The following is a 22,730-nucleotide window of genomic DNA, read 5'->3' as shown; positions in this document are numbered from 1 at the left end:
TAGCCGTTGGATTTAAATTTCAACCATTAGATCTTTTTTTTAACCATTAGATTTGATTATATTTGATCTCAGTCATTGGATTCAATGTATTTTAAAATTACATTTTTTAATTAAACAAAATTTGAATCTGGATCGTTGGATCAACCAACAGTCCAAATATATTAGCCGTTGGATGAACAAAAGAGTCATTGGGCTCCTGATGGTGGCTGACAGTGGGCCCCCCTGTCGGGTGCTGAAGGCTTTAGCCCGCGTGGGGCATGTGGTTGTGCCGAGACTGGGTTGGGTTTGGGCGAGTCTACGCGCATCTGGGCTAAATCCTGGATGGAATTTGACTTTTGTTTGAGTTTTAGCTTTTAGTCCACTCATTTAGGTTGCGTTGGGTTGGATTTTGGAGGGGGGAATAAAACCTAAAATTTGGCATTTAGCCCAATGTTGGGTTTGGTCTTACTAGACAAACTTTCCAATGAAATGCCATATTAATATATTATGCCAACTAAGCATCTGCTAATGGTTAGGATATGAGGACATTATGTTAATAAACTAACCAAAGTTTGAGTCTTATCAATTAATTTAAAACTCTAGAGCATTTGCTCTTGCATCGATATTTTGTGTTCAAATCTTTCTTCATTCAAATCTTTCTTCATGTAGTTTAATATAATCTATCGTATCGTTAAAATAATAATAATAATTCAAAACTCCATCAAATCATATACATGCATAAGCCAGCATAATTATTTCGTAAACATCAATTTATTAAAAAGATTGTGGATTTATTAAAAAGAATATTCCTCTTGTGTGTAGGATTCGTAAATCAGTTGGTTGTTGATTGCAGAAAAAGGTTTTTATTAGTGTTACTGTGCTATTCACACACTTACTTTTGACACATTTCTCTTAATATTCAACCATCAAATCAAACGAATTGAATAAATATAGTGCTTCTTTTGGGATCGAATTTGCAGACAAGGGTTATGATTTGTGTGTTCATTTGTGTCAAGTTAAAGGTTCAGATGGGTCCCACTCCCCGCTCACCTAAAATCCCTTTGAGTTTGAGCGCACGGATCCAATCTCTGTCAAAGAGTGTTTTGGGCAGCAACTAAGCCTAAAAAGCCGTGGCTTTTAGTTTTAGTTAAGTAAGGTTGCATTTGATCGTTATTGGCTCTAAATTTGGTTCCTTTTAGTTAATTACACGTACATAGAAAAATTTCTCAAGCTGAGCGGTTTTTGGTTTATTTGGAACACCGCTATGTGATGTTAATAATTCACAAAATCATGTTACGTGTATTTATTCTCTATTAATCCACTAAATCATGTTATGTGATTTTCAGTTTATTTGAAACACCTCCAAGTGATGATACTAGGCCACCGTAGTCTATAGCTGTATTCCAAACCAATCAAGTAGTTGCAGTGCTTGATTGTTTCGGGATACCGCCACAGCTGCATCAAGTCATAGGTCATCTCTCCATAATAGTGGAGTAAAGTGGAAGCAACATTTTAGAATAGGGTACTGATTGAGTCTGCTGTTTTTGGGTAGATTTCAGGTTCAAAGTCCTGGGTGTTGAATGAGTCCTATGGATTAGGTTAGATGCTAGAGTAAGATAATTTGGCTGTGCTAGGAAGACATATTTTAGACAACTTGATCAAATTCTCCTACCTAAGACATAAAATTGAAAGTTGGAAACTATCAACCAAATCAACTCAAACACATAAAATTGAATCTTCAATTCAGACTGCCTATACTATATAGAATAGTAGCAATAGTCACTAACATACGGAAAAAAACAGATAGCGGCATATACCAATGTTCTCAGGCATTTTCAGAACAAACAGAATACAGCAAAAACAAGCAACACTAAGCACTTCAGGTCCCTCCCTTTGCCAAATTCCAGCTCAAAGTAGAAAAAAGCTATAGGATGGCTAGAGGAAGTCAATGTCAGCACACGACAGCGAGCGCTTAATCAATAAGAATTCAAGACAAAGAAAGAGATGACAACGGGGTAGGATTGAATTATGAACTTAACCACTTAAACATCATCATGAAACATAGCAGTCCATACATTGCAAAATATAAAATTAAACGTATGATGCAAAATCTAATTCTGGACCATCGCTACCTGACCAAGAAAACCCAAACGGTGAGCAGGTTGGTTATGAATTGGGAAAATTATGTAGCCCAAAAGCAGAAACTATTTAAAAATAGGAACCTTATGCATGTTTAACAAGCCTAGCTACAACACAACAGATCCATGTCCAATGGCTACCAGATTAACTAACAGCCTTCACATAACGACGCGGTAAATATTTGCATCCTTCAAGTGACAAACAAAACCAGATAATTCTGTGAACCAGTTGAGCAGAAGATATCTGATAGCAGTTTAACGGCCATAAATGATATCTGATAGCAAGGAGACCGAAAACAGATTTCATTCTAAACATGCAAAGCTAACACAGGTTGATTTCTCTAATTCACCTGTTTAGATGTCCGGCTAATATACCAAGACAGGACTTCTGTAAACGTCGGCTAACAGACAAGTCAGTTGTTACAAACCTATCTTAAACCAGCAAAAGAGCAAAGCCAGCGTGAAGTGAAGCATTTTGGTTCAGTACGGAGCAGATTGGTTATCAAAGGGTTGTACAGCAAGAAAAGGAATGTCACTTCTTATAGCTTATCTCGTAACGAACTCATTTTACTAAAGGTTCGTGCCCCAAACATCTCCAATGAAACTGAATATTTCCTACCTTCCATTAATTAGTGCATCAAATTCGACCATATCTAACACTGTATGCCCAAGGATCATTAGTGTGGATACATGCTTAATACAGATAACTCTCATAAAGATAATAGCTTGCTTCCAATTTCTTGAACAACACACATTGTGATTCTGTGAACTGCAACTACTTAAAGCAGTTGATTTTCCTTGGTCCTAAATTTCACATTCAAATTGTTACAAAATAAACAACTTCCTATAAAACCAGTAGAACTTGGATCATTGCGTGCATTCTTCCACACACGAAACTAGTCCATTCAAATTCAACAGTTTATAACTAAAATTAAACTCGTAAAACACAAATTCGACCTGCTACCACATTTACCTCCACAGCTATATCACATAACTCTTCTGCTGCACCTTAGCTTTCTCCGCGTCGATAGTGGACTCCACCAACTTAACCGCATTGTCCAACCTCCCCTCCGCATTCACCACCACATAATCGAAATTCTTAACATGCTTCACCTCCTCCCTAGCTTGGCCTCACTCTCCGCCATCAAAAATATGAAAACAGCCGAATTCCCAAGAACCTTCCTCAGTGTTTGAGCACCCTGGATGTCAACTCTCAAAACAATGTCGTACCCTTTCCCCAATTCATCCCTAATCTGCTGTTTGGGAATCCCCAGTATCCATTAACTCAAACTTTCATTTGAGCTTTTCTGTCATAAACAAACATACAAAACAAGCTGCAAAATAATTATCAGCCGTAAAACAATTGAAAGAAAGCCACAAATCAACTTACAGAAGTTTCTAGTAAAAAAGAAGTAACTTACAGAAGTTGCAAGGAACATATCAAGATGACTTGGAACATCACTTTCCTTCTAAGATCTCCCCTAGACATGTTTCAACGAAATGGTTGTTCTCCCCGCCAAGCTTATTGACCAGAGAATAACATATGTGTTCTTCCAGTGTATAACCTGCCCTAAACATAAAGTCTAAAACAAGTAAAGAATCATCCAACCTGTCTCTTTGTGAAAGACATTCAACTAGTTTCCCAAAAGTTTTCCGCTTTGGTTTAAGCTTACTCTTTAACATGTCTAAGAACCATTCCATTCCCTCTGCAGCATCTCCTTGATCACACAATCCAATGATGATATAATCTTGAGTGCCGAAAGTTGGTTCCAAACCTCTATTCTTCATATCATTCCACAAACTTTTTGCTTCTTGTACAGCTCCAACCTGACAAAGCTTTTCAATAAGTGGGGTGTAGGAGTAAGTTGATGGTTGTAAGCCTTGAGTCAGGAGCTCTCGGAATAAGTTTGTACTTTCTACTATCTTGCCTTCCTTACAGAAACCTTGGATTAGAGTGTTGTATGTAATCAAATCACGAACAATACCCTTATGGGGCATTTCAGTGAATAATCCATATGCCTCATCGGTCCTTCCATGTAAACATAGTCCTCTCATCATTGTGTTGTAACTGACTGTGGTTTCTTTATAACCTCTATCACACATCTCCTTGTATAAGATCTTGGCCTCTTCAAAACTACCAATCTTACAGAACCCCAGAATCATTGTATTGTATGTGTACTCATTTGGACGATATCCCTCCTCAATCATCTCAAACCACAGCTTCCTAGCTTCCCCAATATAATCCATTGTGCAAAGACCATGAATCATGGTAGTATACATGACAATATCTGGGGCATAGCCCCTATCCTTAAGATCATTGAAAACCCGTAAACCCTCACGCCCCTTTCCTTTCTTACACAGCCAATTGATTACCTCCTGATACGTATAATTATCCGGGTCACGGTTCTTTGAAATCATGATGTGGAGGAGTTCGGACACTCGAGTATAATTCTTCTCCTTACAAAACCCAGAAATCAATTTATTGAAAGCAGCATTTCCAGGGACTAGTCCATCTACCAAAACCTGCCGAAGAAGCTCATATCCTTTCAAAACATTGTTATCAACACATAATGCTTGAATGAGATACCCAACAGTCTCAACATCAGCTACAACACCACATTCTATCATTTCTTGATACAATATCCAAATAATATCAGTCCTCCCCACTTTAAGGCAACCTGACAAAGCCGCATTCCAAGTCATTATAGACAGGCACACTCCAGCCCCTTTCAACCTATAAAACACATCAACCGCCTCCTGAACATATCCACCCTCGCAAAGACACCCAATATAACTTTCTAATGAAGCAGGATCAGGGCTAAAACCGGTATGTCCAAGAAGCAATTTTGCAGCATTGCAGGCCTTAGCCTCCACGAGCGCAGTGAAAAGCGCATTACATGAAACGGGGTTGGGCGAAAACCCATTCTGAGAGCTCAACCAGAAGAAAAACCGAAGCGAGAAAAACACATTCCTTTGGTGCTTCAAAAGCTCAGTGAAAAATTGGGGGTCAGTGAAATTAAAAGAAGGGTAATCGGATGGCAGAGTCTGCTCCCATCTGGGTTTTGTTCTAATAATCTGACAAATCTGTTGAGAAATTTCTGTAAAGTCAGAGTCTTTGGTTTCGGTTGTGAGGTATCTGATTTGGGTATTTGGGTTTTGCCGGGCACGGTGGTTGTGGCGGAGGAAGCTTAGGATTGACGACGGAGCTCTGGCCATGAACTATTAGCTCTGTCTCTCTCTCTCTCTCTCTAGGTAAGAATTGAATAAAAAACTCTGTGTTGATGTGGAATGAAGCTCGAAATTATTGCACAAATGGTGGAAAAAGAAAGTTCGAGTGTGAAGTTTCACTTACTGGTAGATGGGTTTTGAAACAGAGTTGTGCAGACTGTAGAAAAAATCCATGGCGGCAGTAAGAGAATCAACGAAGTTCGAAGAGGACCTGCTTTGAATCTATCGTCTCCGTCTCTGTCTCGCTCGATTGCCCAGGATGGGGGCTGACGAGTTTTCGAGGGGTTTTTGTTTCGGTTTTGTTTTTGGACGATGGGTCGTTCGGCAGCTTACACTTTTACATACGACGCATCGTATTTCGAAATTGGGCACGTCTATTTTTTTATATATTTTAAACTGTTTTTAATTTTCAATAGAAAACTATTTTAATATTTTTTTTAACAAACATAATACACTACCAGTATGTTTGGATGAAAGAAATAAACTTGTAATTTGGATAAAAGTCAGAATTTATAAATTGACATGCACCAATTCCCTTGTTTAGATTTATAAACATAGAAATATAGAATTTCTGCATGAAAAAAAACTTGGAATTTGGAGCCTCCAATTCCTAAGTTTAAATTCCATGTAAATAGGTGTCATTTCTCAATTTATATGATTGAAAGTTTAAAATTAACAAATTCGATTCTCAATTCCATTGTTCTTTTAGATTAACCAAACAAGAAAATTCACAAATTCTAGAAAATAAAATCCCGTCATTTCAATTTCCGTCATTTTAAAATTCCTTAGTTATCTTAAATTTCTTCATCCAAACATAGTGTAAGGGAGTGAGCGAGTGGCTAAGCCTCACAATGGGTGTGGTTCAAATTCACTGTTAGTGAGAATCGAAATTAACACATCTCACTTATAGGTGAAGAAGAATATGCTACTAAATTTAAATAGAAGGATTTCTTCTCATTTTTGGTGAAGTAAGTGAGTTATTTATTTTATTTTTTAGTAGAGAGATGGTGTTAATTGTTTGGGAAGGAGAATTGGTGGGAAAAACCGTATCAGGATAAATAGGCACAATTGTTTTCTATTATTGTTATATAACGTCATTTGCGCAAAGTTAGTGAGTTGTTATCTAAGAAAATGAATCTCATGGTAGTATCGTAGATCACAATATTGAATTCAAAGTTTATCAAAACATCATATTTTAACCGTAAGTGAATTTTCTAAAATAACATGAAGTGGTGAAATTCGTAGTGAAAAAGACAGAGAGCGTATACCGATACAATTACTAAATTAATGATGGTTTTTGTTGTGAAGCTAAATAGGAAGTTGGTGTCAAGTTAAAGGTTGACATCGAAATCACTAGTGTCAGCTTAGCCATGAGTACATATACGAGGATGTTGGTACTTGTCTTGGCTAGTCCCAGAATAATCGTTGACACACATCGTCGCGCAAAGTCACTTTGCGTAACGAAACTCTAAACTACGTCACGCAAAGTCACTTTGCGTTACGATTTTGTCGCGCAAAATCACTTTGCGCGACGAAAATTTAAACTTCGTCACGCAAAGTCCTTACAAAAATAAATAAAATAAAAATTTTATTTTTTAAAATCTTTGCGCGACGTAATTCAAATATTTCGTCGCCTAAACCAATTTTTTTTCGTTTTTTATTTTGTACGCATAACACTTAAGAAATTGAACGGTATATATATATTTATTAAGTAACTTTAAATTTATTATTGTAGTTCGGATCGGGCTTTTGTTAGAAAAATATATTATTGTAGTTCGGATCGAATTTTTGTTAGAAAAATATATTTTTAATTGACGATAAAATTAGTTCATTGTATTCATATAAGGTCAAGGAGTGTAACTGTAAAAAATCACCAAAATCGGAGTTGAAATAACTGTTAAATAATGATTTTTCGTTTATAACTGTTGAAAGTTTTGTCCCGTTAGCTGATATCTGAATGTTTGTTTTTTGTGATTTTTGGTGTATATGATCTCGAAGTATATACAAACAAGTTTGACGGTTGGATCGTTGAAACTAGTTTCGTAGAATGCATATTCCATCAAAACAATAGATTCACTAACACTTAAAGAGTTTATTTATATTTTCATTAAGTATAACTAGTGTAAATATTTTAAATTGAAGATCGAATTCAGTCATTGTATTCATATAGGGTCAAGGAGTGTAGCTGTAAAAAAATCATCAAAATCGGAGTTAAAATAACTATTAAATCGTGATTTTTCTTTTATAACCGTCGAAAAGTTTTGTCCCGTTAGTTGATCTCTGAATGTTTGTTTTTTGTGATTTTTGGTGTATATGATCTCGAAGTATATACAAACAAGTTTGACGGTTGGATCGTTGAAACTAGTTTCGTAGAATGCATATCCCATCAAAACAATAGATTCACTAACACTTAAAATAGTTTATTTATATTTTCATTAAGTATAACTAGTGTAAATATTTTAAATTGAAGATCAAATTTAGTCATTGTATTCATATAGGGTCAAGGAGTGTAGCTGTAAAAAATCATCAAAATCGGAGTTAAAATAACCATTAAATCATGATTTTTCGTTTATAATCGTCGAAAAGTTTTGTCCCGTTAGTTGATCTTTGAATGTTTGTTTTTTGTGATTTTTGGTGTATATGATCTTGAAGTATATACAAACAAGTTTGACGGTTGGATCGTTGAAACTAGTTTCGTAGAATGCATATCCAATCAAAACAATAGATTCATTAACACTTAAAAGAGTTTATTTATATTTTCATTTCTAGTGTAAATATTTTAAATTGAAAATCGAATTCAGTCATTGTATTCATATAGGTTCAAGGAGTGTAAGGGTAAAAAATCATCAAAACCAGAGTTGAAATAACTGTTAAATCGTGATTTTTCGTTTATAACCGTCGAAAAGTGTTGTCCCGTTAGTTGATCTCTGAATGTTTGTTTTTTACGATTTTTGGCGTGTGCGATCTTGAAATATATACAAACATGTTTGACGGTTGGATCGTTGAAACCAATTTCGTAGAATGCATATCTCATCAAAACAATAGATTCACTAACACTTATAGTTTATTTATACTTTCATCAAGTATAACATAAGATTTTGTGGTATCCACTAGTGTAAATAATTTAAATTGAAGATCGAATTTATTCATATAGGATCAAGGAGTGTAGTTGTAAAAATTCATCAAAATCGAAGTTAAAATAACTGTTAAATCGTGATTTTTCGTTTATAACCGTCGAAAAGTTTTGTCCCGTTAGTTGATCTCTGAATAATTTTTTTTGCACATATATATATATATATATATATATATATTAAATAGCTTTAAAATTATTTATTTTGTACATATAACACTTAAGAAATTGAATGGTTTATATATTTATTAAGTAGCTTTAAATATTATTGTAGTGTGGATCGGGTTTTTGTTAGAAAATATATTATTGTGAGTTTTATGTAAAAAAAAAAAAATTGAATTTGAAGGGAGTAAAGTCAAAATTTCAGTAAATTTTATTATTTATAAAAATTATTTTTATAAATTTTGCACAACGAACCAATAATTTGTCGTGCAAAATCCTTAAATTTGGACGGAGCCAAAAATGGGACGCAAGAATTGTTTTTAAAACTTTGCGCGACCAACACTTTGTCACGCAAAACTCTAAAAATTTGGGCGGGCACCAAAAATGGGCCGCGGGAATTAAAAATTTTTTTTTTAAGACTTTGTGCGACCAATACTTCGTCGTGCAAAACTTTGTGTGACCAACACTTCGTCGCGCAAAACTCTAAAAATTTGGGCAGGAAAAAAAATGGGACACGGGAACTAAAATTTTTTTTTTTTAAGACTTTGCTCGACCAATATTTCGTCGCGCAAACTCGTATCATTCGTCGTGCAAAGTGATACGGTTTTTAAAACCAAAATAACTCCTCCACAATTTTCTCAATGTTTTTGTCTACTCTTTACTCCTCTTTCTTTCCTTCTCCCCAAATCCAACCCTCTCTCTCACACTCGCTCCTCTCACTTAATCTCTCTTTTCTCTCTTCACTATCTCTCACTCTCATTCACTCTCTTATCTCTCTCTCACTATCTCCTTTAATTCTCTCACACTCACTCCTCCCTCTCATTCTCACTCACTCTCCATCTTGCCAAAATGTATATTCTCCCCAAATTTTAATTTTTTTCATTAATATGTGTTTTTGGAGTTAGTTTTGAGTTTGGTGCGGGGTTTGGGGTCGAGTATAGGATGAGGAGTGGAGTTTGGGGTCGGATTTGGGGTATACCAATTTTAGGGAAGATTATGCCAATTTTTTGTTATTATTTTGTTATTTGACCATATATATATATTTTTGTAGGGAATTGTCGAGACTTTGACAGCTAAAGTTGAGGATTAGGACGCTATCGAAACATATCCCCCGCCACTACCACCACAATAGACTTGTATTAGGATTTTATTATTGTACTTTGTTAATTTATGTGTACATTTTGAATATATTATATATATTGGATATTTGATCACTATTTTTCATATGTAATTTTATTTTGAATATGTCAATTTAAATTAAAGTAATTAAAAAATAAAATCATACAATTAAATTAAATTAAAAAAGTAAAAATTCGAAAATCTTGCGCTACCAAATATTTCGTTGTCTAAACAATTAATATAATTAAATTAATATAAGAGAAATAATAAAACAAAAAGTAAAAAAACCTTGCGTGACAAAATATTCCGTCGTGCAAAATATTAAATTAAATTATTTTAATTAAAAAAATTTAAAACAAAATTTTAAAATTTAAAATATTTCGTCTCGCAAAGCTTTGCGCGACGTTATCTTTGTCGCGCAAAGTATCTTTGCGCGACAAACTAATTCGTACGAAGATTAATTTTCGTCGCGCAAACCCTATTAACTGAGAAAATAAACCAGGATTAAAACTCCTAGCACAACCCTTTATATACTAGGTTAACTCTTTTACCTAATAAACAAAGAGATTGGCCTTATTTAAACATCTTCCTTATTTAAGACTATGCAGATTTGTATAGACTTCTAGAATCCCACACCAAATCAATATTTAATAGGGAAAACAAATCCTATATGAATGCAAATGGTTCTTACTAGAAAAGTGCTTTGCCATGTAACATTAGTCAATCATGCTCCTCATTTAACGCAAAATCCAACCTTTGCATGTTACAATTAATCCTAAGACTAGGAATAACCAACTTACAAACTTTTTACATTTGCTAGGAAATAGCCAACTTAATTACACTTTCAATAAATAAATAAATAAAAAGTCAAAAAAGGAATAAAGGGAGGGCATGAGTCATGACTGATAGGGGTACCGACCTTTTTACTTAGAAAATTAGGACTTTATCATTGCAACTTTTGTGTTAACTAGGTCGCTGAATCAATAACTAACTCGCTCTAGGTCTAGTGGACTTTGTTATTGCAATCTTTGTGTTAAACAACTCGTCAACTGAATAACCAACTCACTTTGAGTCTAGTGGTACTTCTCTTCTCAAAGTTGAAAGAGATTCCAAGTAGAGATCCCCCTTCCTAAAGATAATGGAAGAAATATAGATTTCAAACGTTTTTCATGTCTAAAATACAGCGTCTCCCACATCCAACCAACCTAAAAGGAAGTTTCCAATCATTACAACCGTCGCGTTCACGGCATTACAATGACAATGTCCACATTTACATTTCATTGAAATCCTTTGCAAAAGGAGGAATGGCTGCAGCTCTAATTGGAGAGGCTTTTCTCTCTGCTTCCATCAAGGTTTTGTGTGACGGAATTACTTCAACTGAGTTCATCGACTTATTTCGATGCAAGAAACTCGATGAATCACTCCTCGTGAAACTGAAGATAACACTGCTCGCTCTTTATGCAGTGCTTAGTGATGCAGAAGAGAAGCAGATCGTGAACCCTGCTGTCAGAAACTGGCTTGATGAGCTCAAACATGCGGTCTTTGACGCGGAGGATTTACTGGATGAGATCGATACTGAAGCTTTGCGATGCAAGGTGGAAGGTGAAGATCAAAGCGACAAATTAACTAGTAAGGTGTGGAACTTCTTCTCTACTTCTCATAATTCTTTTTATCTAAACATGAATGGTAGGATAAAAGAGTTATTTCAAAGACTAGAACAGCTTGCAACAGAGAAAGATGTTTTTGGTCTGAGAGAAGTTCATGGGGTTAAGGTTTCAATAGAACTCCAACAACCTCCTTGGTTGATGAGTGTCGTGTATATGGTAGGGATGACGATAAAAAATATTTATTGACAGTGTTATTGTCCGATGATGCCAGCGATAATGATGTATGTGTCCCTGCCATAGTTGGAATAGGCGGGGTTGGTAAGACTGCCCTTGCTCAAATCCTTTATAACGATGATAAGGTGAAAGAGCATTTTGCTCTTCGAGCTTGGGCTTGTGTTTATGAAGATTATGATGCTATTAAGGTAACTAAAACCCTTCTCGAGTCAGTTACTTCAAAACCTTGTAATCTGACAGATATGAATTTGCTTTAACTTGAACTAAAGGAACAAATTAGGGGGAAAAAGTTTTTATTTGTGTTGGATGACCTTTGGAATGTGAAATATCTTGACTGGGAGTGCTTCCGAATTCCTTTCACTTCAGGGGCAAGGAGAAGTAAGGTCATTGTAACATCACGAAGCACAAATGTAGCATCTATAAAGCAAAATGTTCCTATTCACAAATTGAAACCCTTGTTCAATGAAGGTACCACGGCGAGTTAGCCATTTTCCGGCCAAACCACGGTGAGTTAGCCGTCAAAAAATGTACCATTCTCTTTGTCTCGTCGAGAAGTATGATTTTCGTTTTTGAATCACTTTATTTCGTTGAGTATTGAAGAAGTTATGAAGATTTAAAGTTTACCCAGTTTCCGGCGAGTTTTCAAGTTTTCACTCGGACTAGTCAACTTTGAGGCTATTTTTCGACAATCTCCGGCAACCATTGGGCTTCGAAATAGGTATAATCTTATTTTACACTTTCCTATCTTCATTTTGATATATTATGAGTCGAATTTGGTTAAGAAACGATTGAGTTACGAAGCTTTGAAAATTGCCCAAACTTCTGGTCAAGAGCTCCGGGACACTTAACGGAGTTTTTTAACGGAAGGACCAAAATGATGGACGGTGGACAATCTCAGCGACCATTTTGGCGATTTACCCAAAACTGAAAACTGAAAATTAGAAACGAAATGGTTACCAAGTGGTGCCTTAGCTGCTTCCATTTGAAACTGGCATGTTCTACATGCAAGGAAGTTCTGTAGATTTGCATATAACCTGTACAAATTGATGTTACTTCTGCTACTCTTAAGATAAAGGAGAGGAATCGACACAATCTTAAAGAAATAGTAAATGATAAATAAATAAATAAATAAATGGTTTTTTAGCCAAAATGGTCTCTGAGATTTACATAACTCCTTACTTTGATCATTGAGATTTGAAATCAATAGTGAAGAGAATGGTATTTGAAAATTTATAATTAGGCTATGTTTTGGAGAAATAATATGTTTATCTATTTCTATTTGAAATGATACAAGAAACTCTTTATATAGGAGTACTGGAGTCTCACAGGCAATAAAGGCAGCATCTCCCAACTACATCCAACTACATGTAATAAAAGTTAGGCTATACAACAATGAGTGCCTATACAATAGACCCTTGACTTTGTAATCACAAAGTATGATTTTGCTTGACTTTGTATCCACAATTGAAAACTTGCTTAATTGTTATCTCCATCATTCTTATCTTCATCAAATAGAAGTGTCCATCATCAATCATTTTGGTCATTCCTTAAAAAACTTCCATTAAATAAGGATAAAATAACTAAAATACCCTCAATTTTTGTCAAATCATTTTTGCCCATTGTTTATTAAATTGAGGGTATTTTTTTCATTTAGTCATTATTTAACATAGTTTTTCAAGGAATGATCAAAATGATTGATGATGGACAAATTTCTATTGATTTCAAATCTCAGGGACCAAAGTGATAAGTTATGCAAATCTCAGAGACAATTTTGGCTAAAAAGCCTAAATAAATAAAAAGTCAAAAAAGGAATAAATGGAGGGCATGACTCATGACTGATAGGGGTACCGACCTTTTTACTAAGAAAATTAGGACTTTATCATTGCAACTTTTGTGTTAACTAGATCGTCGAATCAATAACCAACTCGTTCTGGGTCTAGTGAACTTTGTCATTGCAATCTTTGTGTTAACCGACTTGTCGACTCAACAACTAACTCGCTCTGGGTCTAATGGTACTTCTCTTTTCAAAGTTGAAAGAGATTCCAATTTCAAATCCTCCATAATGGAAGAAATTTAGACTCCAAATGTTTTTCATGTCTAAAATCCAGCGTCTCCCACGTCCAACCAACCTAAAAGGAAGCTTCCAATAATTTACACTAGCATTTGGCTACACACTTTGTGTGTATGAACACATTTTATTAGAAAATGAGAAGGAGAGAGGTTTTTGTTTTTGGTTTTTGGTTTTTTTTATTATTTTTATTTTTAATTTTAAATATTAGAGATATTTTAATATCACCTGTAGGTGAGTCTTCAATAAAAAACAGTAAAATTTAGACCTGTGAAATTACATTATTGCCCATCATTTTTTGTGTGATAGAAGACTAAGTTGTCTTTTCACCATATTTTGATTGACAAAGATATTTTTATTAATTAATAGAGATAAGTACAACTACCACGTTCAAGGCATTACAAAGACAATGTCCAAACACAATTTATAGCCAAAGTCAATGACATTGAGATATATATATATATATATATATATATACACACACACACATATGAAGCCTTTAAGGAAAGGGATCCCTATTTTTCAAAAAAATTGGGGATATCCTCTTGATCGTTAAATTTGGTTTTAATGAAATTCTGTGGCCTATGATTTAATCTTAACCACAGAATTTCATTAAAGCCAGATCTAATGGTCAAGAGAGTGTCTCCATTTTTATTTTTTGAAAAATAGGGATTCCTTCCCTTAAAGGGCCTGTATATATATATATATATATATATATTTTTATTTTTATTTTTTTTTTTATTTTTTTTGTTATAAATACGCAAATGTTAGAGAGATAACCTTTGTTAGAGACATGAATGAAGCGGATGCAAAATATCATACTATTTAGTTTTGTAACTATAACACAAAAGGATTGTAGATGAGAAGAAGAAGGGAGGGATACTGATATTAGTGCTTTCAGTTCTTTTTTTTCCTCTGTTGTGTGTGTTGATTACACACGGAGTGCTTTATTTATAAAGCCACATCCGTGACAAACAAAAGAAGGAAATCATTAGTTTCCAAAAAAAAGAAAAAAGAGGAAATCATTCCTCCTTTTGAAAACACCACACCACCACTATTAATCTACTATTATAAGGTCTTCTCTCCATTTGCCAAAAACGTGTGGGCATTGACCAGAGATATAGTTCATTACCAGAATTTGACAAATTTTTTCCAACTTCAAACAACTGCAAAAGTTACATTTCATTGAAATCCTTTGCAAAAGGAGGAATGGCTGCCGCTCTAATTGGAGAGGCTTTTCTCTCTGCTTCCATCAAGGTGTTGTGTGACAGAATTACTTCAACTGAGTTCATCGACTTTTTTCAGCGCAAGAAACTCGATGAATCACTCCTCATGAAACTGAAGATAACACTGCTCGCTCTTTACGCAGTGCTTAGTGATGCAGAAGAGAAGCAGATCGTGAACCCTGCTGTCAGAAACTGGCTTGATGAACTCAAACATGCTGTTTTTGACGCGGAGGATTTACTGGATGAGATCGACACTGAAGCTTTGCGATGCAAGGTGGAAGGTGAAGGTCAAAACGACAAGTTAACTAGTAAGGCGTGGAACTTCTTTTTTACTTCTCGTAATTCTTTTTATCTAAACATGAATGGTAGGATAAAAGAGTTATTTCAAAGATTAAAACAGCTTGCAAAAGAGAAAGATGTCATTGGTCTGAGAGAAGTTCATGGGGTTAAGGTTTCACATAGAACTCCAACAACTTCCTTGGTTGATGATTCTCGTGTATATGGTAGGGATGACGATAAAAAATATTTATCGACAGTGTTATTGTCCGATGATGCCAGCGATAATGATGTATGTGTCCTTGCCATAGTTGGAATGGGCGGGGTTGGTAAGACTCCCCTTGCTCAAATCCTTTACAACGATGATAATGTGAAAGAGCATTTTGCTCTTCGAGCTTGGGCATGTGTTTCTGAAGATTATGATGCTATTAGGGTAACTAAAACCCTTCTCGAGTCAGTTACTTCAAAACCTTGTAATTTGACAGATCTGAATTTGCTTCAACTTGAACTAAAGAAACAAATTAGGGGGAAAAAGTTTTTATTTGTGTTGGATGACCTTTGGAATGAGAAATATGTTGACTGGGATCACTTCCGAATTCCTTTCACTTCAGGGGCAAGGGGCAGTAAGGTCATGGTCACAACACGGAGCACAAATGTAGCGTCTATCATGCGAAATGTTCCTATTCACGAATTGAAACCCTTGTCCAATGAAGATTGCTGGTTTCTACTTGCACAACATGCATTTGGAAATCAAACCCATGGTTCACGCCCAAAGTTGGAAGAAATTGGCAAGCAAATTGCGGTCAAGTGCAATGGTTTGCCTCTAGCTGCAAAAACAATTGGGGGTTTGTTACGTTGCAAGATAGATGCTGAGGAATGGAATAGTGTCTTAAATAGCAATATTTGGGAGCTACCTTATGAGAGAAGTAATATCCTTCCAGCTCTATGGTTGAGTTACCATTATCTCCCAGCTCAATTAAAACAATGCTTTGTTTATTGTTCAATTTTTCCGAAGGGATATAGATTCAAAAGGGAAGAAGTGGTTTTGCTTTGGGTTGCAGAAGGTTTGATTGTGCAAGTTGAGAATATGAAAGTGGAAGAGGTGGCTGAAAAGTATTTTGATGAACTGTTATCTCGATCGTTGTTTCAAAAGTCACGGAAAATGAGTTTTAAAATGCATGATCTCATTCGTGGCTTGGCTATGTTCATGGCCAGGGGGTTTTGCTACAGCTTGGAAGGGAATGAATCACATGAAGTTCCTAAAATAGTTCGTCACTTTTCGTATGTGAAAGAAGAGTTTGATGCTGCATCAAGATTTGGGCCATTGTATGGTATGAAGTGTTTGCGGACCTTCCTACCTATGGCTTTAAGATTAGAAATGAAGTTTTATGTGAGTAACAGGATTCTGCAAGATTTGTTGCCTACTCTAACACGTTTGCGGGTGTTATCATTATCGAAATACAAAAATATCACTGAAGTACCTGATTCTATTGGCCACCTCATACACTTGCGCTATATGGACGTCTCCTATACGTCAATTGAAAGGTTACCTGATATAGTCTGCACTCTCTACAATTTGCAGACATTATTGTTATCAAATTGTTCCTCTCTTACAAAATTGCCTGCTGGAATCCCAAAATTGATTAATCTGCACCATCTTAATTTTAAAGGAACAAATATTGGAGAGATGCCATCGGAAATGGGTCGACTAAAAGGTTTGAGGACATTGACTACTTTTATTGTGGGGAAATCTACTGGTTCATGCATTAAACAGTTGAGGGAGCTTTCACATCTTCGAGGGAAACTTTCTATTTTGAAGCTGCGGAATGTACTAGACCTTGAGGATGCTGTGCGGGCCAATTTGAAGAATAAGAAGGATCTCAAGGAGTTAGAGCTGGCATGGGGTGATGAGGACACCAATGATTCCGAAAAGGAGAGACATGTACTTGACAAGCTCCAGCCTTCCGTGAATTTGGAGAAACTGGCCATCAGCTTTTATGGTGGAATCAGCTTTCCGAATTGGTTGGGAAACTCTAATTCCTTATCTAACATTCAGTTCATGCGTCTCAGTGATTGTAGTCATTGTTTATCCTTGCCAAGTTTCGGGCAGCTACCCACTCTTAAAGTACTCTACATCGAAAGGATGAAATCTGTTATGACAGTTGGCATTGAGTTCTATGGTGGAAATGGAACTCCTGTAATAAAGCCATTTCAATCTTTGGAGAAGCTAGCGTTTAAGAAGATGCCAGAGTGGGAGGAATGGCAACCAAGTTCAAGTGGAGGCCAACAACCAGACTTTCCTCGTCTCCAGGAGTTGATTTTAGACAACTGTCCGAAGCTGAGAGGCTTGCCTTATCATCTTCCTTGCTTGAAAAAACTTTCCGCGTCTGAGTGCGGGGTTCTACAAGGGGGAACGGCTACTTTCACAATCGATTGCTTAAAGCAATTGAGGATAAATGAATGCCCAGGTGTGTTAACTTTACTAGACACAAAATCCCTGTCCTTGCTTCAATTTCTTAATATTCAAAATGTAGTTGGTGTAAAGTGCTTGCCCAAGAAAATGGTGCACAGCCTAAATTTCCTTCACCATTTGGGTCTCTATAACTGTCCATCCCTGGAGTCGTTCCCTGGAGTACGTACATGCCACGACTTTAGTTTCGTTAAATTGCTTGTTCTTGAACTTAAATCAAGTATTACTTTATTCCTTCTTATTTGCCGGGGGTTTTGTAAAAGCTGTCATGGCATCTATCTTCTGATATTTCTCTTTAAGCCTGTTGTAGTTTTAACACAAGAAATCAAATAATATCCAGGCTTTAGTCTCGGGAGGCTTCTTTAATTGTTCCCTTTCGGCCTAACTTTGTGCAGTTCGAAACTTGTTAATTAGTTTAAATTATTGTAAAAACATGCAGCCATTAGGTACCGTAGATGATATTCAAATCTGTTTGCTTGTGTTCCAAGATAATATGTAGAGTCTAATCCCTTCATCTTCACATGCAGCGGCATCATGTAGAGCAGAGATGTGAAAAGAAAACACTTCCAGTTGACATTTACAGTGAATAAATATGAAGAGAAACATGCTCTTTGCAATTTGATGTGAAATCCAAGTTTAAGGAAAAGCATCAAGGTCTTTGCCTCTAACTTCGGAAGGACTCTGAATGCATTAAGCAATTGGGAGACAGTAACCCCGTTGAAGATTCAAACATTAAAGAAACTGATAGGAAACTGGACTGCGAAGTGCAATGGTTTGCCTTTAATTGCCCGAGCACTAGGGGGTCTCTTACGGGGCACAATTTCTGGCTTTGAGGAATGGCATCACATATTAAATAGCAATACTTGGGAGCTACCCTCAATTGCTCGCATACTCCCAATTTGTTTACTACAACAATTAAGGCAGAAGGGCAGAGAATCACATTAAGTACGCCACTCTGCTAGGACAGAGGTAATCCAACTTCAGTTGTTAACCAATATTTTGTTTTGCTGCATATACTATACTTTTCGTTCTTCCAATTTGAACCGTGTTCCACTTCTTTCGCTACAGTTTCTATTTAGCAATCATATCATACCTATATAGTTGATTAATGATCATAATTTTGTCCGAAATCCCATCTCCGTCAAATTTATTGATGAAAATACCATTTAGGCATTGATCAAGTGAAACTACATGTTAGTGATTTTGCTTACGGACTTCAGAATTTTCTTCGAGTTTATTACTTTTGGTGGCAATGTTTCTGTCAAACTATGTGGAGAAAATGTGATTTCGGACACAATTGCAATCCCTATCAATTGCATGGTATGACTGAGAAAACTGAAACTGGAGAGATTAAAGTGGACTCAATTTAAATTTGAGTGACAAAAATACAGTTTCGCATTTTCATTTGCACAGTTCTTGCTAGATCTCTCAAGTTTTAGATGAATTCATGACTAATTTCTTATGTAGGGATACTCAGCAGAGTGGCTCTTTCTTGTCAGTAGCCTTCGCATGGAATTTTGTCAGCCGCTTGTGTTCAGGTTTCTCCTCAAGTAGGCATCGGTATGCGTTGTTCGATGTGCTCTTGGCTATTGCAGCTCTACTCGCATATGGGAGCTGATTTACAAACGTAGGTAAAACTGTTGCGTAGAGGAAGAGGGGGTGTTACATGCTTTTTGGTTCCGTCATTGAAATTTATGGGTTAGTCGGAGCCTTCGCTCAATGTGTTTGCTCGATAATTCAATACGTATACTACATTCGGCGTGCTGATACTACTATCAAACTGTCCCTTTTGCCTGCCATCTTTCTCATGTGTTTGATTGCTACAAGATTAAGTAGGAAACGAATGCAGACCAAAGACTGTTCTAAACAATCGTATTTCCAGATTGGAAGAAGCTTTTAATTGCGGTGGCATACAAGAAATTATAGTGTGGTACAGTAATACCACGTCACTTGTGGTACCCCATTTAAAATCTGACATGTGTTCCTATTTTGGAGAAATTTTTCATTGTAACGGAAACACGAGGGGTACATTACATGTTTTTATGCAAGTAGTGAGAAATTTTATTTTTTAAGTTATTAAAATTTTAACACACATCCTACTATTTGTATAGTGACACGTGATGTACCACACCGTGTTCCGGTCACATTGAAATAATTAAATAACCTAAAAATTAAAAATTGTGAAAACCGAAGAATGAAATTTAAATAAGATAAACGGGGAGAGAGAGGGAGCAGGAAATGGGAAAATGATCCCCTCCGGATTCTTTTAGCGAGGATCGGTAATAAATCAATTATGTCCGTTTATTGTATATCGTGCGGTAAGTTTTCATTAGGTACTATTTATATTCAATTTTAAATTTAAAATTTTAAATGATTTTTAACCACATGATGTAAGATAAACGGATATGCTTAATTGATCTCCCGAATGCCACAAAGAGGATCTAAAAAGGATCATTTTCCCAGGAAATGAGACAGGAAGCAAAAGAAATCCTGGTTTATTTTTTATTTTTTATTTTTTTACCGAATATGGGCAAGAAAAGAGGTCAGGGGAAAGCCCAGAGGAGGATAATTGTTTGCCAAACTGAAGTTTGGGTCATGTTTTGCAGAAAGACACAATCTTTGAGAGACCCAAAGGAGGGGAAGAGACAGAGATCGAAATCATGGGTTGCTTTCTTGCATGTTTTGGTTCTTCCAAAAACAAAAAAAACGCAGGAGTAATAGGATGTACTCTGTGAGTATGTTCTTGCATCTTTGAGAGACCCAGAGGAGGGAAAGATAGAGATCGAAATCATGGGAAGGATGAATACGATATCCTCCTTTCTGTTTTATCATTTTTTAGATTTATTTAAAAAGTAAAAATGATATTAAATTCCACCTGTGTAAAAATAATGACCCATCGTGTTTCTCAGAACAACACGTTTCTTTAATAAAAGTATAGTCCACCAATATATATAGATTTCATCTCTATTAAAAAGATAATACAAATATTTAGTTATTTTTTTAAAGGAGGTGAAATGAATACACTGAATAGTACGTAAAACTTTTTAAATGACCATTCTACCCTCCCTTCTCTCCCTCCTAAGATCAAATCCAATTTTCTCGACTCAGTCTATTATGCATTTGTAGCCTTCGAATCTCCAATACCCAATTATTTGGACAAGATGGGATTGATTTCAATGATGAGTTTAATTTGAATTGGAATGATCGATGGATGTAAAGAGATGGGGGCAAGAGAGAAGAGGGAGTTGGTTTAATTCTAAGGTGTGTTTTATAGTAATGGAAAGATAAATTCCTTACGTCAATAAGATTACAATTCCAATATGATAATATATAGTAAAATCACTTTCTTTTGAGTGTATAAATACTCAAACAAAACGTTGCACTAAGCCTTTGATTCTCAAAGTCCTATGTTGTCTAGGACTCGGCCACGCCACTAGCAATTCATTACTGGGCCAAGACTCACAATCTCCTTTCTAAGTTGTCAACCTACATGGCCTAGTCCCTGGATTTCAGGCCAAACAACTCTACTGACTTACGAGTCTGGATAGGGGTGACCCCATGGCTCTCCTAAAGGGTATTTATCAAATATAGCAAAAAATTAGTCATTCGTTTTAAAAATATCAGTTTTTATAAAAACTTTTAAATATATTCAAAATCTTACTTAAATAAGCATAAATATCCTCAAATTTGATAACAAGATGAATTAAAGATTTTTTAACTAAATTGGTCATGAGATTGACATAACTCCTCAATTTGGTCCATAATCAAAATTATTCTGTTAGTGTGATGATCGTCGCGTGGGTCCCAAATATTTTTTTCTTCTGTTTTTTAAGATTTAAAACCAAAAATAATAATTTAAAAATAAAAACTTCATCATCTTAATCTAAGTGATGAAGACCAGATATCATCGCTTCCTTCCAATCAAAATCTTCAAATTCTACCACCACCGCCGCCTCAAGCTATCCAACTTCACGTTTCCTTCTACCCTCCACCACCATAATCTCATCCCCTTCGACCCCCTCATCACCGACATTGAGCGCCGTCGCGATTACCGCAAATTGGGAGCAGCATAATTTTAATCATGCCTTCAACGCCTTCTCTTCTTCCCACGACCCAAGTCTCTGCTCCATCGCCAATTCATGAACACATAAACTTTTTCCGAATCACATCAATTCTCTATAATCTTAGAAATAACACTAAATTTATCTCAGGGGTGTGGAAATTTGGATCGAAAGGTTGAGGATTTGGATTGCTAGAGAATGATGGTTTAGGTAGGTTAGGGTTTTTGATTTGGGCATGTCTTTTGGATTTACCCACCAAATGAAGAAGGTGACGACTTCTTCTTTTTTAATTTTTAATTTTATAAGTTTTATTTTTCTTACTATTATCTTTTTAGTTTTAAATATAAAGAAATAGGTTTTAAAGTTCATTCACATGTCACACTAACAGAGCATTAAAATATTTTTTATGGAATGACTAAAATGATTCAGAATAGACAAATTTAAGGACTACTACTATCGATTTTCATTGTTAAGGATCAGACTAAGGAGTTATACCAATCTCACGAACTATTTTAGCTAAAAAGTCTTTAATTTATTTGGTTATTAAATTTGAAGGTATTTTTATCTATTTAAATAGAATTTTGGATGTATTTGAGAGGTTGTGTAAAAATTGACATTTTTAAAATTAAAAGTTAATTTTTGGCTATGTTTGATAAATTCTCTCTCCCAGGTGCAGTTATTAATTAGATCAAGAGGAGGTTTGATAATGGATGTTTGTTCAGGTATGGATTTATTTAGTTTTCAATTATTTTTATTGAATTAAGCTAATTTTTTACTGTTTGTATTATTTAGTAATATCCTTTTTCTCTCTTTTATTTTTACCTCTTATTTTGAACAGTAGTTACAATTGACTCTGATAGAATATGTTTTCAAAATTGACTTCTTAGGAAGATGTAATCTGGAGCATTTTTTCTCATGACCATAAACTATGGTGTATGCTCACCATACACCTAATCATCTATCATGTTTCCTTTTACCTAACCTTGATTAATTTTTTTTCAAAATTGAAAAAGTAACATTTAATGTGAAAGT

At 35.4% G+C, this 22,730-nt stretch overlaps 2 protein-coding genes and 1 pseudogene across 4 annotated transcripts; 2 read left to right on the top strand and 1 right to left on the bottom strand.

Moving 5' to 3' along the window:
* Positions 1–2,830: 2,830 nt before the first annotated feature.
* Positions 2,831–5,653, bottom strand: LOC126611596 (pentatricopeptide repeat-containing protein At5g18950-like). Of its 2 annotated transcripts, none has more exons than XM_050279911.1 (2): positions 3,539–5,653; positions 2,831–3,451 (listed from the first exon to the last, which is right to left on the bottom strand). In XM_050279911.1, the coding sequence occupies exon 1, from the start codon at positions 5,331–5,333 to the stop codon at positions 3,576–3,578; it is 1,758 nt and encodes a 585-aa protein (XP_050135868.1). In that variant the 5' UTR covers positions 5,334–5,653; the 3' UTR covers positions 2,831–3,451; positions 3,539–3,575. The 2 variants fall into 2 exon arrangements, with proteins under 2 accessions (XP_050135868.1, XP_050135861.1); XM_050279904.1 differs by having other exon boundaries at positions 2,831–3,424.
* A 5,407-nt stretch (positions 5,654–11,060) lies between these two features.
* Positions 11,061–12,082, top strand: LOC126603256 (putative disease resistance RPP13-like protein 1; annotated as a pseudogene).
* A 2,734-nt stretch (positions 12,083–14,816) lies between these two features.
* On the top strand, positions 14,817–19,703 carry LOC126611742 (putative disease resistance RPP13-like protein 1). 2 transcript variants are annotated; one of them, XM_050280121.1, is made up of 3 exons: positions 14,817–17,635; positions 18,165–18,606; positions 19,118–19,703. In XM_050280121.1, exons 1-2 carry the CDS (start codon positions 14,875–14,877, stop codon positions 18,188–18,190), a joined length of 2,787 nt encoding a protein of 928 aa, XP_050136078.1. In that variant the 5' UTR covers positions 14,817–14,874; the 3' UTR covers positions 18,191–18,606; positions 19,118–19,703. The 2 variants fall into 2 exon arrangements, with proteins under 2 accessions (XP_050136078.1, XP_050136076.1); XM_050280119.1 differs by having other exon boundaries at positions 19,105–19,703.
* Positions 19,704–22,730: the final 3,027 nt, after the last annotated feature.

Source organism: Malus sylvestris, chromosome 2 (assembly GCF_916048215.2).
Source record: "Malus sylvestris chromosome 2, drMalSylv7.2, whole genome shotgun sequence".
Classification (NCBI taxonomy): Eukaryota; Viridiplantae; Streptophyta; class Magnoliopsida; order Rosales; family Rosaceae; genus Malus; species Malus sylvestris.
This window is presented reverse-complemented; position numbering and strand designations above follow the sequence as displayed.

Excerpts from the sequence above, each read along its gene's own strand:
- LOC126611596 (XM_050279911.1), bottom strand. The coding sequence starts at position 5,333 with ATGGCCAGAGCTCCGTCGTCAATCCTAAGCTTCCTCCGCCACAACCAC.
- LOC126611742 (XM_050280121.1), top strand. The coding sequence starts at position 14,875 with ATGGCTGCCGCTCTAATTGGAGAGGCTTTTCTCTCTGCTTCCATCAAG. Across the intron at positions 17,636-18,164 it reads GAGGATAAATGAATGCCCAG|CGGCATCATGTAGAGCAGAG; the intron begins GTGTGTTAACTT and ends CTTCACATGCAG.